This window comes from Balaenoptera acutorostrata, chromosome 8 (genome assembly GCF_949987535.1).
Source record: "Balaenoptera acutorostrata chromosome 8, mBalAcu1.1, whole genome shotgun sequence".
Lineage (NCBI taxonomy): Eukaryota > Metazoa > Chordata > Mammalia > Artiodactyla > Balaenopteridae > Balaenoptera > Balaenoptera acutorostrata.
Genome location: NC_080071.1, coordinates 50562949 through 50581155, shown reverse-complemented (window position 1 = coordinate 50581155; position 18207 = coordinate 50562949). Strand labels below are relative to the sequence as shown.

The following is an 18207-nucleotide window of genomic DNA, read 5'->3' as shown; positions in this document are numbered from 1 at the left end:
GGGAATCCCACGTGGATGTGCACGGATGAGGGCAGGCTCTGTGAGAGGGGTCCTGGGACTGGGTGCAGCCCTCCACCCTGCCTTCTGACAGAGAAGGCTCGTGCACGTTTATCTGGGTTATATCTTGGGTTTCTATTTGACCAAGTGCATCCATGGCAAAAACAATTCCGAAAACCTACGCGTTATGAAACAGGTTTCTGGGGAATGAGAAACAGGTTTCAGTGGAGACAAGAAAGTGGTAAAGACAAGCTGGTGACTTTTCACTCTTGCTTGTAGTTTGCTCTGTTTGAAGGATTGGAGGGAAAACTGATTTGTTCCAGTGACTTACGCTTTCAGTTAGAAGATGCAAAAAGATGGGATACTTTTCTTGTTCTATTTTTTTTTTCTTCTGGTAAAAAAACAGGAGAGCTGGGATTAGAGCCCAGTGAGGACAGGAGATGGTAGAGCCTGCCCTTTTCTTCTTCTCCCCTGGTAGTTCTTTTCCTGAACTTGCTGAGAGATGGAACTAGCAAACCAGACAAAGATGAAAACCGTTGGCAACCGGAAAGTTGAAAGCAGGGCAGCACCAGCTACAAAGCTTTGGTCTGAAGTTCTAGGGCAGAGTCCCCAGAGCACCTGACAGCAGCCTCTGGAATGTGTGCCCCAAAAGTGAAATCCTGGATCAGTTAGGAAGCAGGATTCCAGTGAAGACTGGGACTAAGACCAGGAGTGAATTAAACTGTGTTTTTTTACATTAAGGATTAGAGAAAAAAATAGCAAATAGGGTCTCTTTTTGGTTTGTTTAAAAAGTTGTTTTCCATGTGTTGTTGTTGTTTATTTTCATTTTTCAATACGAAAAGAAAGGCAAAGTGAGTTTATCTTCTAGTAACTTAATCTATGGCTTGAGCCAAGAAGACCCAATTAGTAATTAGTTATTTTAAAGGTATTTAATAAATTTCTTTTGGCTAGACTTACAAATCTAAGTAAATAATGACAAATGCAGTATTCCCGAGAGTAATGATGGCCTTTATTTTTCCTATTTTAAAGAAAGGATAATAATCTATTTAGGAATAAAGGAGTTACATGCTCTGTGATGTAACTCCTAGATTGTGTTTAGTTCTTACCAGGATCTGTCAAATCCATACACTCTGCAGTGTTTGTTTCTCTCCTCTATTGTTGTGGGATATTCTGTGGGACTCACTTTGCTTTTTCTTCCTTTTAGAATCTTGCTTCCATGCGGTTGAACCCTACACAAAGAAAGAACTTTCTGCTGTTACTTTCCCTGACATTATTCGCAATTACAAAGTCATGGCCGCTGAGAATATTCCAGAGAATCCCTTGAAGTTTCTGTATCCAAATATTGATAAAGACCATGCCTTTGGAAAGTACTACTCCAGGCCAAAGGAAGGTAAGTGGGCAGAGTGTGCAAGCATTGCCCGACGCGTCATAGCACAGCCCGGTCGTTCCTGTGGTCGTGTTCTCCCTTCATCTAGTCCAGAGCTTTGCGGGAGACAGGCTTTCACCCCACACACTGCCCTTGCCTTCCTATCAGTGCAGGGTGCCAGCACAGACTCCCCCATGCCATGTCACTAGCCCACCCCTTCTTTTGAATTGGTACAAGCAGGCTTTCTAATAAATAGCACAGTTGAAACATAATACATTGTTTGGCCTGATACAGATAGTAAGAAAGGAGTAAATGGTTTTTGATCTTAGGGGTGTTGGAGAAGGTCCATTTCTGGTCGCGTGTACTTGTTACATTTTTACTTTTTCTACGTGGAGGGGTAAAACGTAGGACCTGTGATGGTCACCTGCTTTATGTCAGCCTGCTCCTGAAATTGAGGAAATGGAGGCCCGGGCGAAGTGAAGTGGTCCCTTCATGGTGACCTGATAAGTTATTAGGTCACATCACTGAGAGCACGTCTAAGCTTAGCACACGGGTCTCCCGCTGCTTAGTCTTCATTGAACCGCATTTGAGAAAGTGGAAGTTAGACTAATCTGGTTTGGAATGCACCAACAAACTTAATGAATCAGTAGTCTCAATATTAGCACAGTTACTTTGGGGAGAAGATGCACCCAGCTTACCTTGACAGATGTGTTTATTACACCAACCAGGCCAGGACCATAAACCAGATTAAACTTCTGTAGGATTTCAAGCCTTGGAAAGGGAACCGTCTTAGCTTGACTTCTGTGCTGAATGTGCCTCCCCTTTTCGTCCGGTTGTTGCTGCATTCGCACTACAATTCCAGGTGACCCAGGCAGGGAGTCTAACCTGACCGCCAAGGAAAACAGTCAGGTCTTAATCAAAGAAAAAGTTGATTGTTCTTGTGTAATTTCTGCTAACGGAAAGTGTACGTGATGTGTTTGCTTCTAGCCCCAGAGCCTATGGAACTTGATGGCCCTAAAGGAACAGGATATATCAAGACTGAATTGATTTCTGTGTCTGAAGTGTAAGTGAACACAGAAGAGTGACATGTTTAAAATCCTCAAACAAGCCCCCCTCCTGGCTGGGGCCTGTTGAAGATGCTTGTTCTTTGCTTTTTTCCATTGTAATTGTTGCTGCCACCATCACAGATGGACCTGTGGAAAGATCCTAATTAGAGATCCTGGTGTCACTGCCTATCAGCGTTTTATTGCCTTTATAAAAACAAACAAACAAACAACAAACCCAAAAAATCCAAAAAAAAACCAAGCTGTATTTAAGGTATATAAGTTCTCCCCAAACTGATATTTTGAAAAAGTGTAAATAAAATGAACAAAACTTGATCAGAGTGGGAAAGCAGTTCTTTTCAATCTAGAAAAGGCCAAAGTAATGACTGAGATACATTTTTTTCCGTTTGCTTTTATTTTGTTGTTTCATTTTGTAAAAGGTAGAAAAAATTTTGGAAAAGTCATTGTCAGTTATTTGGCCTGCAGCACTGTCTTGGGGTGAATGGATGTAGCCTTCATGTAAAAACCCTCTGGAGCAGCTTTATCTGCATACAGACCTCAAGGTAGGGATGAGGGACTCCCCAGACATTTCTCTGGCGCTTCTCGGGCCAGGGTAGGTGGCACAACTGCACAAGCTCGCGCCCATGTTCACCCAGGCGGAAGCGGTGCAGGATCCAGACTGGCTATTTCTGGCTCACATCTCTAGAGTACAGTGTGTTTCCCAAGGGGCCGGGCTGGGGACATGAGCCTCTCGAGATCTGTCCTTTTTCAAATGTATTTTACAAGTGTATACACTTCCCTGAAATAAAAATCTAAAATGATGGTTCAGTCACAGGCCAAAGATGAAATGGCAAAGTTTGCACCACTGCTTTCATAATCTAGATGTTAACATTTCCTGTTTCCTTCTCCCCATTTTAGTCACCCTTCTCAACTTCAGACCACAGACAACCTTCTTCCCATGTCTCCTGAGGAGTTTGACGAGGTGTCTCGGATAGTGGGCGCTGTAGAATTTGACATGGTGAGTACCACACGGGGACGCTTTCAGCACGCTGAGTGTTTGCTCTCTGAGGCAGGGAGGGTGCCTCGCAGACCCTGGGCCTGTCTGTGAGCTGTCAGAAGGAGCCTCTGGCAGAGCCCAGAAGGGTGTTTTTTAGATTAGCTATGACAAGTTGGAGCCTCCTGTGTTTAAACAAGCTACGTCGTCACCAGGATTTTTACTCCTGGCCTTCAGCAGCTTCCAAAAAATAATGACATTTCAAATATTCAAAAGCTCCCCCTCTGCCTTTTAAAGTTGTCCACATAGAAATCTCATATGTTAAGGAACTAGGATTTCTCTGATAAAAAAAATGTTTTCCTTTCGGCCCGTTGTTTCAGCACTGCGTCTGGGTGAAGAGGTGTTATTTTTAGAAAGGGAGGAGACTAATGCTTGGTATACAGTCATTATAGAGACTTGGGCAGCCACAGCGAAACACTTTACCTGATTTATGTTTGAGAACTAACTTGTACCGCCAGCACCTGGGGCTGTGAAGGGCTTTGCCAAGAGTAAAAAGTTCAAGGAGTGAAGCAGAGTGTCATGAGTACCATGATAGGGATGGGAACAGGGCTGTCCACGAAAGAGTGCATCTTCCTTTGGGAGAATGTTTTTCAGTGTGTCAAATAGTATTGTTTGCCTGTCAACCTGAAATCCTTCCCCTTAAAGATTTTATTTATTTATTTATTTTGATTGGCTGGATTTTTGCTGATGCTGTTTTAATTTTAAGCTCTTTTCCACATGAAGCTATTCCAGTTCATTTTTTATAAATTTATCTATTTTATTTATTTAGTTTTGGCTGCGTTGGGTCTTCGTTGCTGTGCACGGGCTTTCTCTAGTTGTGGCGAGCAGGGGCTACTCTTCGTTGCGGTGCGTGGGCTTCTCACTGCGGTGGCTTCTCTTGTTGCGGAGCACAGGCTCTAGGCGCGCAGGCTTCAGTAGTTGTGGCACGCGGGCTTCAGTAGTTGTGGCTCGCAGGCTCTAGAGCGCAGGCTCAGTAGTTGTGGCACATGGGCTTAGTTGCTCCGTGGCATGTGGGATCTTCCTGGACCAGGGCTCGAACCCATGTCCCCTGCATTGGTAGGTGGATTCTTAATCACTGTGCCCCCTGGGAAGCCCCCCAGTTCATTTTTAAAAATTTGCTTAATGTTTTAAAGAAAAGCCTCTCTGAGTCATTACTGGCCTTTCTCCATCACTGGTGCCTGGCACAGACTGCTCAGCGATGCAGGAGGGAGGACAGGATGAGGGGAGAGGGCGCCATCTCCCAGCGTTCAGGGTCGCACATCCCTGCGTTTAGGGAATGCATTTGTGCGGCGTTAGTAATATCTGTTTAGACTCAGGTTTCTGGTATGTAACCTTTTCCTTATCCTTTTCCCTCACCTGAAGAAGTACAGGCTAAAATCTTTACACCCTCCTGATCGTTAAGGCTGAAAAAAAAAATCACTTAGAAAAATGCTTAGGTAGTGTAATAGCACAATAGTTCTGTTCCTATTGGCGAGTGAAAGATGAACCTTGTACCTGTGTAAGGTTGCATCCTCTGTTGGAATGTAGCTCCCCACACTGCTCTGAAGTGTTTTGTGAGCCCTACACAAAAATGGAATAACTGTAAAGCCCTGTTTAGAAAGTGTAAGATCGATGGACAGAACCAAAGAACGGCACGCTCTTCTTTTTCTCCTCCTTTGCTGTCCTGAGCAAGTTACATCAACATCATGGTCATCACCACCATTAATCGGTGACACTTGTTAAGCACTTACTGTGTACCAGGCACTCCACGGGTAGTAACTTAGTCCTCACAACAGCCTTCTGAGTTAGGTATTATTGCTTTTCCCACTTTACAGATGTAGAAAAAAGAGACTCTCCAAAACTATGAAACTTGACTAAGATGAAGTAGTTAGTAAATGAGGGAACGAATATTTGAATCCACCTGGGGTGTCTCTAGACTGCATGTTCTTGTCTACTCTCCTGGAATGCCCCCCACAGAAAGCTGATCTCTGATTCATTCAAAACCTGCACCCAAGAGAAGCTGTTTGCACTTGACACTGAGTATGTGTTGTTCTGGTTTGTGAAGACGAAGGCAGCGAAGCCTTTGGGTGAGAGGCCTGTGTTTGGGATTTGGAAATCAGAGCTCCAACTCTGTCATACCATTATGCCCTGTGACCTTGAGAAAATAAGATGGATTAGTCCCCTCCATCTGTGCATGCAGTATGACTGCTTTCTCTGTGCTCTCGGAACGATACTGTGAGAGCAATTTAATTACTCTAAATAAATGCCAGGAAATGGTTTTGTGGCTCTGGATCCCCTGTCCCCCTGCCCAGGAGCCATCCATTTCATTCCAGATGATTTCATTCATTTCATTTGTAGAATAAAATAAATCTATTTTTATATACACGTGCACACACAGATCTCCAGAGTAAACCCATAGAAGATTTAAGAGCTATAATATGGGCACAGCACTGGTTAGACAAAATTAAAGTTGGATTAGTCTCCGAATTGGGTGGACTCCACCTTGTCTGTCCCAAATTGTCCTCAACCTTGGCCACGATTTCCTTTCCTCATCCATCCACTCTTGGAGTTAGGGCATATGCTCTGAAATAGACCTTTCATGGAGCTGGCTGGTTTCGGCCGTGTCTGGAGGTTGCAGCTCTGGACCAGGGGGCACTGGGGCCAACGCCTGGTGCCGCCTCAGGAGCAGGAGGACCGCAGGCTCCTGAGGGACAGAGCACCAGTGTTCTCTGTAGCCTGGCTTCAGTGCTTGTTTAGTCTGGCTTTCCTGTACAATAAACTGTTTCCTCTGGGACTACATGAGAACCAGTCTCCTTTCCTAGAGGCCTTTGGGCAGAGCTTGGACAAAGCTGATAGTAATTTAATGATAAATATTAAATAACACTTATTAATTGTCTGCTATTTTCCATCTAGTCTACTAAGCATTCTACATATGCTGTATAATTTAATCCTTTCAACAAATCTATCTGTTAGAGACTATTAGTCTCCTTTGAATAGATGAGGACCTTGGGATTTAGAGGTTAAGTAACATGACTTGGTCACACAGCTAGTAAGAGACAGTGACAGGATTTGAATCCAGGGTTGCTTGCTTTCTCTCTCTCTCTCTCTCTCTGAAGACCACCATCTTTACATATTTTACTCTCAGCCAGACTGAAACATAGGGGCAAAACCTTCATTGTGCTTTTCAATCCAAAATATTTTCCCTGGAGCCCACTATGTACCACCCACTATTGAGTACTCGGGATTAAAAAAAAAAAAAAAGGACTCAGTTCTCAAGAGGCTTGTAGTCTAGAGCTGTGTTGCTATTGGTGTTTTGGGTCTGAATGATTCTCTGTTATGGGGCCGTGCTATGCGTTGCAGAATGTATAGTAGCATCCCTGGCCACTACTCACTAGATGCCAGGAGCACACACACCTCCACACCCGGTCATGACAATCCAAAATGTCTCCAGATGTTGCCAGAGGACAGAATCACCCCTGGTCGAGAGCACCTGGTCTAAGGGGAGAGCCCAGCATGGAAGTGAGATAGGAAGTCGGTGGCAGGCCGGTGTCCTTTGGATGAGCAATTCACTGCCTCCGAGGGGGCCTGCTGGGGGAGGTGGAGGGGTCCCTAATGATTCTATCTACTTCTCTAGCCTCTACCTGAAACTCATTCGTTTGTTATTCCTGCTGAGTGGCCTTTAAGGAAAATTCGTCATTTCCCCCAAATCCCTCTCTCCCTCTGGCATACAACTCAGCATTGCCTCACTCTTGTTTTGCATGAGCAGATTTGCCACGTTGCTCTGTCCCCAGACTTGCATACTAGCAAAAAGCTTTATGCAGCTTGGATGAATTGACAGAATTAAGCCAGCAGGCTGCAGAGTAATAATCCATCAGCTTAGGTGACATAAAAGGTCTCTTATTAGTCCAGGAGAAAGGATAGCACATGCTGAAGGCCCTCTAATTCCATGGTGGTTTTTTGCCGGGGGATGTGTCTTTCTACTACTCCATTGTAGAACACACAAGTAATGTTAAATATATGAGTCTGCATTTTACAAGAGCAGTGTAATAAATGTAACCACATTTTCTTTTTACAGATGAATGCAGTATAAGAGCATGAATTTTTCTCATCTTCTCTGGTGACATTTTTCCTTCCCACCTGTGCTTCCCTCCTGCTACTCTGTTCCTTCACATCCTGTGTTTCTAGGGAAACAAAAGAAAGGCCAGCAAATTCGCTGCAACCTGTTGATAGCAAGTGGATTTTTCCCTAATTCAGAAACATCTGTTACTCTGAAGGGCTTCATGCATCTTATTGAAGGTAAAATTGAAAGGCCCTCTCCACAGAGTGGGTTTTACAAATAAAAAACATCCAGATACACCGAAAACATCAGAACTAGAATGAGAGACCTTTGGGAAAGGTGAAACATTTAGCAGCATCTAGCAAATGCCATGCCTAGAGTCAGTGCTCAGTTGTTATAGGTGGTTGGGTAGATCACACGGTTATTTAGGCAACTGCTTCATGCAGGATTGGCATATTTCTATTCTGGAGAATTCTTATTTGTTCTCTCTGCTTTAAATGTGGCTAGAAGTTTTCCAATGGTTTGCCTATGAAATAGTGCAAAGTTAAGTTTATATAGAATTACATCACCTCTTTATTGAAGGTAGCCATCCTGTATCTGGGCAGAGGATAAAAGTTGTGTTCTTTATTATATCTTCCACACTAGCCATTGAAAGCTAGAGACAAATTCTCTCTCGGGAGAATTAGTTTTTCTGTTTGTTATGGCTTTATGATACTAGCTAATATCAAATGGAAGGAAGTAAACTTTCCAAATTCGTGAGTAGTGTTTTCCATTTAAACTTTAATATCCAAAGCTGAATATATATTCTGCCTTCATCACGGTCACTAGTAAATGAAATTGTCTTCACAGTTCTATCAAGGGAGCCAAACTATTAACAGCTCTCTTAAGGTAAATCCTGTTATTTTTCAAAAAGTTGAAATTAATTGTAGATATAGACAAACTCAGAAATTTAATGCGTGTTTCTTAAATGGGTTCACTTTTCTTTATTGTTATTAGCTGGTATTTAGTCTTAGTCATAAAATTTTCAAATTGAGAAGAGAAAATAGTAACTGACAAATCATTAACCAGAGATTATGAGAGTCAAATAATTTGAAAACTCACCCTGTGTAACTGCATTGAGAACTGCGTATTTTTCACTGATAAATGTGTTTCTCTCACAAATACATTGCAAATGGTTCCACTGTCTCTCTTGTGCTTTTTCTAGACCCTTTTTGGACTGGATGATGTTTTGTGAAGTGTGTTGTGTTACTTACCTCGTCCCTTCATTAGCACTGACACGCAAAAAAGTGGTTTAGGGAGTGGGTTTGACAGGGTTCTTCTAGATAACATTCACAAACTGCTGTCTGCAGCTGCATCTTATTTTTCTCCTGTCACCACCACAATCATACTGTTATGTAAATACTGTATTTTTCTGGTGGGAATAAAGTTTCCTTGAAGTCTATCTCAAAATTAAAGCTAAAGTATACGTACTGCATTAAATATAATATGCACATGGTACTTTCCTTCGTATTAAACACAAATCAAGGCCTCCTCTCAGATTTTACATAAGATGATTGCCATCAACCTGACTGGGTTTGCGTTGACTTTTTAAATTGAAATGATGAAGGAACAAAGATGACGGTTAAAAAAAATTGTTTCTAATTGCTAATATTTAACTATTTGGTATATTTTTGCCCTCTAAGAGTGCTTTGGCATAGTTTCATTTTACTGCACCAGTCAAGAGACTTTGTTTACTTTTAAAAAGTATTAAAATTATAAAGTTAGTCTCTTACAAATAATATTTTGTATAAAGATTTAAAAAGTTACTGGCATTATGTGTAGGTTTGATGTTTTTCTCATCTTATGATTAAGCATAAAAATATATCAGTCCTTATTTTTAAATACGATTAATACCGTTTTCCTAAGTGTTACCCTTTCTTACCCAGATTAAGATAGGTTGGTGGAAGAGATCAGAGGAAACATTATTGAAACAAGCTATAATGAGTACCATAAATAGCAAACAAACAAAAGTCCTTTGGTCTTGGTGACCACCAGAGCTGCCTCCAAATGCAGAAATAATTTGGCATTTATTTTAAAATGAATTTCAGTGCTGCTATAATGCAAGTTTTTAACTTTTAAAATACATGTAAAATGGGACTCTGTATTGTGTCCATAGCAGCATCTGAACTCCACACCTCCTTGATGAGGTAAGGTGTTACTTTCTGAGAAGTTACTACACCCACACAAAAAGCTGCCATTTTTTTCTCCAAAAACGTTATAAGCTAGAAAGCTGTGCCCTTCTCAAAGTAAAAGGCATTGTGTGCTGGAAAAAAAATAGTAAAATAAAAGAATCGCCAAGTTAGATGTAAGTCTGGCAGGTTAGACTCAACTGTTGTTTGATGAGCTATCAGGGAATAGTGGTATAAGCTTGAATCCTGGCCTCATAGCAAATATGACTGTTCTCACCTCCCTATCTGTAGTATTTACATCTAGGAAATATAAAGTTTCTTCCTAACGAACATGAAGAGTTGTATTTCTCCAAGGAGTGAAGTAGATAATGCCCTGCCTAGCTGGTATGTTTGTATTTCTATATAATTGATCATTGTAAGAAGTCACTAAATAGATCCTGGCTAAGGGATGTTTGTGTGTTTTAAGAGTATTTCTGGTATGGGGTTTTATAAGCCTAGGACTTTTATGCACCACTCAGGACAAATTTCTCCCTTTTCAGGAAAGTGTCTTCTGAGATGGCAATAAATAGATTTTGCTATTTAGTCAGCATTCAATGATGGAAGTCTATTTGTTGCCTGTAAGTTGAAATGGAATATTAAGTCTTAATTGAACAAAGCATTCCTTTCACATCTGACTATCCCAGGAAAAAACTAGAAGTTGTTTTGAAAGCTCTGGTACCTACTTTTTGAACTGGGATGCTGTGCCCGGAGTAAGGGGTGCTTACTCAAGTGGCTTCTTCGGTTAGTTAAGATTCATTCATTTATTAGTTCACCAGATATATATTGAGCACCTGCCATGAGCCAGGCACTATTCTAGATGGTTGGGAAACGAAGTTGGTAAACTAAAACAGACAAAGATCTCTAGTTTGGTGGAACTTAAGATGTTCTGAGATACTGGATCATATGTTCTGGTACAAACATCTTACCTATTAAAACTTAAGAAAGCTTTTGTGAAGCAAACATAGCCAAAAGCTACAAATAATTTAAAGGGTATACAAAAATATACACAGTTTCAAAGTAATGGCATTCATCTATGAAAGGGTGAGAAGATTAGAGATTTCAGATATCTCTTCCAGTTCTAAAATGTCAGTAATACAGACAAACTCGTTTGACTGCTATAGCAAAGCAAATTACTTTGTGACAAACAACTTTGTTGAAAATGGACAGCCATGGTATACGTGGTGTTCGTGTGCCTTCTCTGTGGTTAGAAAACCGTATGCTAACCCTAAACCAGAGGTTTCTGGCATTGGGAGTGAATGCCATTTCACACACCCATGGACCAGGTGGGAGCTGCCATTACCAGCTTGTCCTACGCAGACCCCAGTGTGGCAGCTCCACAAATAGATGTCAAGACTTTTGTGAAAATACCCTCTCTTCTCATTAAAGGAGGTTAGAACCCTCCTAGTGAAAGATTCAATGCAGCAAATATTTACTGAGCACCTCCTAACTGTAAAAGGATAGTGTTAGCTTCTAAGAGGACTAGAAACATGCCTGCCTGTCTTCTCACCTTCAGGGATGAACTGCTTACAGAATTGTCATCTTAGTCATTGCGGTAACCCCACTGGACATCGTGCATAGTACCTGGCCCACAGAAGGCATTAAAAATGCCTCGACATAGTTCCTGTGTTCAGTGGAATTCCCAACCCAGTGATATAAGAGAAAACCTTTAAACAAATTCATTTTCAGTTTTTTTTTTGATACATGTATTTATTAAGCTGTAAAAAGCAACACTACCTAATTTCATTTAAAATAAATATTTTCCAATTTCAGAATACTTACAACTTACAGTTTTAAGATTAGATTCACTTTGGGAGGTTCTGGAAGCAAATACATTCATAGCTGTACAATCCCCAGGAAGAATCTAAATCCAACATCAGGTCATTCAGTCCCTGCCAGGCAGGTAACAGCATTAAATGGTTGATAGCTAATCCAGCTCTGCAGCTAAAGGGCAGTGTGGGCAGCAGTGGGGTACAGCACATTACACTCAAAGATGAGATGATAATTAGAACTGAGACCAGCGAAAACAACAGTGTATACAAAGCTTTAAATAAACACCACCATATAGAGCTCTGTGGTACAGAAAAAGCACATATGATCCTAAAGCCAAAACAAAAAGATCTTTGGAGTATACTGATGGCAGCAGTTAACAGCACAGTTAAAAGCATTTAAATCAAATGTACTCATTATTATCACCAGCCAACAGCAAACAGCCAGAGCAGGAATCAGTGTACAGTCATAAATAACCTCATGGGTAAATAAGGGCACATTTAACTAAACCACAAAGATTTCACAAAATAGTTATGATCTGAGAAAAGATGAAAACTCTTTGTTCCCAAATAATAGTTAGAACCTGTTTTTATTAGAGAAAAGCCTCAAAATCATTGGTAATCTTTAAGCTGTGTAATTGAACCATCTTAATGTTTCATTTAAATCACGCAGAGCAAGCTGCTGTTTGAGCAGTTATTTCAGTTGATTTCTATTAAAGAGTGTCTGCCCCATAATATCTTTGGGAATAATGCTGTTCCTCTGCAGCGTTTTACAAATACCACCTGTCTACATGTCTTGATAGATCCATGAGGCAGGAACACAGCAGCAAGGCTGGACACCCACCCACCATACTCCCCACAGAAGCACACACACGAGAACGGCTTCATGCCTGATGCAGCTCAGTTAAGGAACACCAGCGCGTTCCACCAAAAGAACACGTCTAGGTTAATAAGGGGGCAATGGCTGAAGTCACTGATTTAGACTGGAAGCAATAATCGAAACACTTGGAGGCTGCTGGAGTGGGAAAGGAGCCATTAGGCATGATAAAGCTTGGAAGCAGCAGTGTGTGCTGATTGATAGAAAAAGAAAAAAAAAAAAAGGAATTTGGTATATTAATGAAACAACCAGCATTCATGTAGTTGAGGATTCTGCACATTTCACTAAACACAGCTTCAAAGAAGTCCATTTGTGTGTGTGTGTGTGTGTGTGCGTGCGTATGTGCCTGTGTGTCTGCTTAATATCAGAAGTCCTTATTAACATACCCTTTTACCTCTGAGGTATGACAGGATAATGTATGTGTGCAGTTCCTCTCCAAGACAAACGATGGGTATCGATTTAAAATGAAATGGCCTTTTCTTATTATTAAACTCTAAAAAGTCCACAAAAAACATAAGGTAGAAAACCAGGAGAAAACTGGAGTGATCTAGTGATCCCCCAAATAGAACAAATATCTTGATGCAGACTTTTAATGACAGGTTTAAAAACAAATGTTATTTGTAGCAGTTCCCATACCTTCATAATAACTTTGGTAGCTTAGAGCACTTCTGAATTTATCTTTATCCTGAAAGCTGAAAAATATCTTCTTAAAGAGCTGCAGTAGCACATTCCTTCCTTTTATTGGCCAATGAATTTGACTAATTTGTACTTACTTAGCTTAGTAATTTGTCTCTGGTTCATCTCCTATAGACAAATGGCATAGTTACAGCTCGGATGCCAGGTACATGAGGCGTTTTCTGATTTATTGTGGAAAACATGAAAACTGCATAGTATGCCAGCACCCACTTTCCCAGCTAAAGGAAAGAGGCAAATAGCTAAACATCTGGGAAGAGAGGCTGGTCTAAGGGGATATAGAAAAAGGAAATTATTTCAAAAATTATTTTAACTACATTCACACATATGTTTTGGTCACCAAACATATCTTAAACAGATTCCCTGATACAATCTAGTCAGAATTGGTCTATCCTACTAATAGTTATTAACTATTATAATTTTTAGAGTCACATCATGAAGCTAGGATGACAGGAGATATTTCAAACATATAACCATAAGTGCATATAACTGTTCAAACACTCTAAGTACATATTTGAAGTCATGAAAATCACACTGTTTTGCTTCTAAAGGCAGCCTTGATCCATTTGGACAGACTGTACAACAGAGTTTAATTTATAAATGCATATCAGCAGATCATCACCATAAATTGAAAATTCACAAAATACACAAAAATAAATCACAAAGACCACACAGTTAAGCTAGCATTGGTAACTGTTTCTTTTACATCAAATTATACAATGCGCGAGGTAAATATTGCTCACATTATGGAGGGAGATTGTTTTATTTCTATTTTTTCCCAAAGAGATCAGATTTGTCCTGTGTGCACAATGAAGAAAACTCCAGTAACACTGAAATGACAAATGTTGTAAAATATACATCACTACCAGATAGAAATACACATGTTCTTCCTAATCATTTTCCACAATTAAATAGGTAAGTGATTTAAATCTTGGGCTTAAGACCATTATAACAGTCCATCAAGATTCTTATGGACGGTTTGATTCTCCTTTCCATTGTCGGAATCTCCTTGAGGCGTGTACTGGACTTGGTATTCCTGCAGGATTTTAAATACATCATGGTGTCCAAAGTGCAGCGCTTCATCCATGGGAGTATTATTCCACCTAAACAAGTAGCACAGCATGGACTGGGTCATTAGGTAATTTCTGTACAAAGATGATAATCCAGCATTCTTAGATTTTAAATGCCGGTTAAAGGGCCATTCAAATTTAGCTATTTAAGCAATATTACAAGTAATATTGATGAAATGCAGAAAGGGATTTATAATCCAAAAAGTGGTCTTGGAGACAACTTGGGATATGGGGAGGAAGAGAAAACTACCTTCTGCAAAAGGGTCTTGTTCACATTATCTAAGTGCTTATGAATGGGAAGTTCTAGTGTTGACAGATAGATAGACAGACTCTAGTATTTCTAAATTTTAACTTCATGGAAAGCCCAAAGGATCACTCTTTAAATAGAATGTTCAAAGAAAAATCAGCTCTATAGCATCTATCAATCACCCTAGCCTTTGGTAGAAAATTTGTGTTCCTGTCAATGTAAAATCACAGTAAATCTCAGAAGTCTGGTAATAACCACGATCTTATTAGGGCTCAAATATACTTTGGAGGAGCAAGACTGGCCTCAGAGGAACTGACATTTTCATCATCTCCGGTAAGGATGGGACTCTCGGGGCTCAACTGGACCACTGCACAGCCAGAAGAACAGCTACCCTTTCCACAGGAAGTGTGTTTCTGAGCTGTGCTCTTTAGAGTCATATAGATGAAGACTGGAGACAAGAAGAAAGGAAGAGTTGCCAGCAGTGGTTAATCAGCTAATTAGCCTTTTGAAAGAGGAGCCAACCCTGTAAATCACAACCCAAGTAAATGACAGAGCATGATAATTAGCCCCCTAGTACTTCACAAACTATTAAGCTTCTCTTCTCATCCACTCTCTGCTTTATGTCACTTCACTTCTCCATGGCTACCAGGCTCTCTGACTCCACTTTTTCACACGCCACTCTCACCAGCTTCTGGTTTTCCTTCTTTCTTTGTTCTTAACCTTTTACCTTCTCAGTGGGGCCCCAATATGGAACTCAAAGGTTTTTAAAACAATCTCATTTAAAAAATATTTTTGAATAAAGTTTGGTAACCTGGTCTTAAGTTTTAAAATCAGGTAAGTAACATTTTACATGTATCTTTGCGCTTCTCAAAAAACTGCTGAATTAAGTTGCCTTTTACTTCTACGTTGGCCTTCATTAAGTTAGTTAGGGAGTCAGTGGCCTGAAACCGGGAGGTGGGGTGACTTCTCAATCATCTACAGCGTATAATTATCTCTTTCTGGAAAAACTGAATGTTAACTGCAAGTTATCTTTTTTTTACAACTCTTCTTTTCCATGAAGGAATGCAAAATATCAGCTCTAAAGCATACACTAAATCTGCTCAAGCCTATTTTACAATTTGAGGTGACACTGACTCTATGAAATAGAGAAAAAAGACGTGTTGGTCTAGCTTACATTCTCAAATCATGAATACTCAGTTACCAAGTTAGTTACTGAGCTAACTTTTGCCTCTCAGATGGGTGTTTCTGCTTTCACATTCCTAGAGGCCAATTTAGGGCAAAAACCAAAACAAAACATTTTGATCCTTAAACATGCAAAGCGCAGTAAATATTTCCAGCCTGTAATAGTGTTTTACTTGGGATTATAAATACTGGGGGCAGGGGAAAACACTCTCTTCAGTTTCTTGCTCTAGAAAGAGCTGGTATGGGCATTACATTTGAGGATAAAAGGGAGAATTGTCACCCTAACATGAGGTTTTAGAATATTGCCAATAAAGATCATGATTTTAGGTAATCAAAGTGTTACCATACTTATAAAATTGCTAACAGTTTTCAGACACTGATGTCATAACTTTTCTGCATATCTTGCAAGCTGAGCTAATAAAACCCAAACCACTAATATAAAAAATAGTAAAACCTTACTAAAACAGAAAGATCTAATAGCTAGAGAATAATCAACTTGCTCCAAACTTACTTCATATAGACCTCAAATACCCAAACTCCTAATCATAAATATCAAACCTCTCCCACCAAGTATTTTTTTTCTGTTCTTCTGAACCTTTATATTCTCATTACTCACTGACTCATCCAGTTATGTAACTCCAGTTATATAACGTGCCAGTATATTAGTACAGGCTTTACTTTAAGCATATGTATATATGTAAGCTGCACTCTTACCCCTCCCTTGACTATCCACTTTGTGAACAGTACTTTACAGCAAGATGAATGTCAATTTGCCATGTGGACCAGAAGGGAGAGGAGAGGAGCAGAACATATTCCAGGCATTATTTCTCCCACTCTATCTAGAGTGCCCTTCTCTTCCTTCCGTGCCCTCAAATCTCATCTCTTCCCCAAAGCACTGGTTAAAATTCAACTTCCATGAAGCTTTCTAAAACTGACTCCAACCAAATCCAGGAATTTCAACAAACTCCAATATATTCATTTTAGAGGTCTGTTAACAGTAGTCTCCTTACACGTATTTAATATGCCCCTGCAAATGTTTATCTTGTCTACCCTGTGTAGTCAAAAGGCCCACGAGGATAAAATTCCTATTTTATTTTTCCAGACACCAAGAATTGTTTTCTTCATACAATATGATAACTGACAGGCTAACCAAGAAAATTCTAAGAGACCTTCTTAGGTAAGAAAGAGGATACAGGAGAGAGAATGATCTACTGAACAGAAACAAGGTTTTGTTGGTTGCCTTTATAAGGCTCCATAGCAAGTTCAGTAACGACTCCAACATATACATAGTGGATTTAAATATACCACCATTTAACTATTATAGCCCTGTATGATAAAACACTGGCGTGCCAATTATATGTTAGAAAGTAACTTAAGGGCTCACCTGTCCTTGGGGAAAGGATTTACTTTGCAGGCTTCCAGCAAAAATTTAACAACTTCAACATGACCTACATCCAAAACAAAACAAGCAGGTTTTAGTATTAAGTAGAAATTAAGTCTGAAAAAAAATAAATGAGTGGTTCATATATTACCCTCTGCAGCAGCTACATGGAGTGCTGTTCTAGAATCGTAGTCTCGCTGTTCCATGTCCATAGCTGACAAAGCAAATCTGAAAATTTGTTAAGTATAGCTATTCATTATATAAAAAATTTAATTCACTCTTGTAACATTTCCTCCATCAGTTCAGTCTAAGGTCCTGTGAGACAGGTGTCATCCTTCACCAGGCTCACTAATGGGACACCCTGTTTAACCAGTACACAGACACCTTGAGTAAATGCCACTTCACCGTTCTTCCTTAGCTTTGCTCTTTTTGGATAAGAAGAAATGTTCACCATCTCTCACAGGATTAAGCTTCATTACATGATTCTCCAAAACACAAGAATGGTGGCACAACGATACCCTAAATTTGCGCATTGGAAGGGCAAGAAACTAACAACTATACTAAAGTTAAATGTTTTCACTAAGGCTCCCATTCTTTAACATTTTACAGTCTACAGATTACAAGTACTAATCAGACTTTAAAATTAAAAAAATTAAGTGCACATTTTTATTGAAATAAAGGTATGTGAGTTTAAGGTATACAACATGTTGATTTGATACATTTGTATATTGCAAGGCGATTACCACTGTAGTGTTGGCAAACATCTCATTCATGTGACATAATTTTCATTTCTTTTTTGTTGTGAGAACAATTAAGATCTATTCTCTTAGCAGCTTTGAAGTTTATAATACAATACTGCTGATGCAAGTACTAATCACACTTTAAAATGAAGGTGGAAATTAAGCATAGACATTTTTCCACCTTAAAGTTCAGTTGCAACTCTCTACAAGAGACCTTATGTTAAGTATACAGTCCTATATGGCCTTTCCAGCACTGCGGATCTGCAGAACACCAAGTGCCCCTATTTGCCCACCACCCCCCTCACCTCCAAAGATGGAGAGTGGTGGGTAGATGGGGATTGAAAAGTCATTGTCCAATTCCAGTAAAACACTAATACCAATTAGCCAGATTAATTGAACAGTTACCACTTGGGAAAACAGAGGACTGGGCTTTTATAGGAGGTTGAAAAGGAAAGGCTGTACAGCAAGACTAAGGCACTGGAAGTGGGAACTTAATATAACTTTGGATCATTTTTATTAGAGGAAAATGGCAGTGAGACTTTATTTAG

The 18207-nt window shown here is 39.9% G+C and overlaps 2 protein-coding genes across 4 annotated transcripts in view; one reads left to right on the top strand and one right to left on the bottom strand.

Annotated features, from left to right (window-relative positions):
• Positions 1-8673, top strand: part of STAT1 (signal transducer and activator of transcription 1) — a 42839-nt gene extending 34166 nt beyond the window's left edge. For both annotated transcript variants that reach the window (XM_007171456.2, XM_007171457.2), the window contains exons 22-25: positions 1202-1387; positions 2351-2426; positions 3325-3424; positions 7515-8673. In XM_007171456.2, coding sequence (XP_007171518.1) covers positions 1202-1387; positions 2351-2426; positions 3325-3424; positions 7515-7529 — 377 coding nt within the window. In that variant the 3' untranslated portion in view covers positions 7530-8673. The remainder of the gene's footprint in view (positions 1-1201; positions 1388-2350; positions 2427-3324; positions 3425-7514) is intronic.
• Positions 8674-11394: 2721 nt separating this feature from the next.
• GLS (glutaminase) overlaps positions 11395-18207 on the bottom strand; it is a 77504-nt gene continuing 70691 nt past the window's right edge. For both annotated transcript variants that reach the window (XM_057551943.1, XM_057551946.1), the window contains 3 exons: positions 17071-17147; positions 16923-16986; positions 11395-14142 (listed from right to left, as the gene is read on the bottom strand). In XM_057551943.1, the coding sequence (XP_057407926.1) occupies positions 13986-14142; positions 16923-16986; positions 17071-17147 (298 nt within the window). In that variant the 3' untranslated portion in view covers positions 11395-13985. The remainder of the gene's footprint in view (positions 14143-16922; positions 16987-17070; positions 17148-18207) is intronic.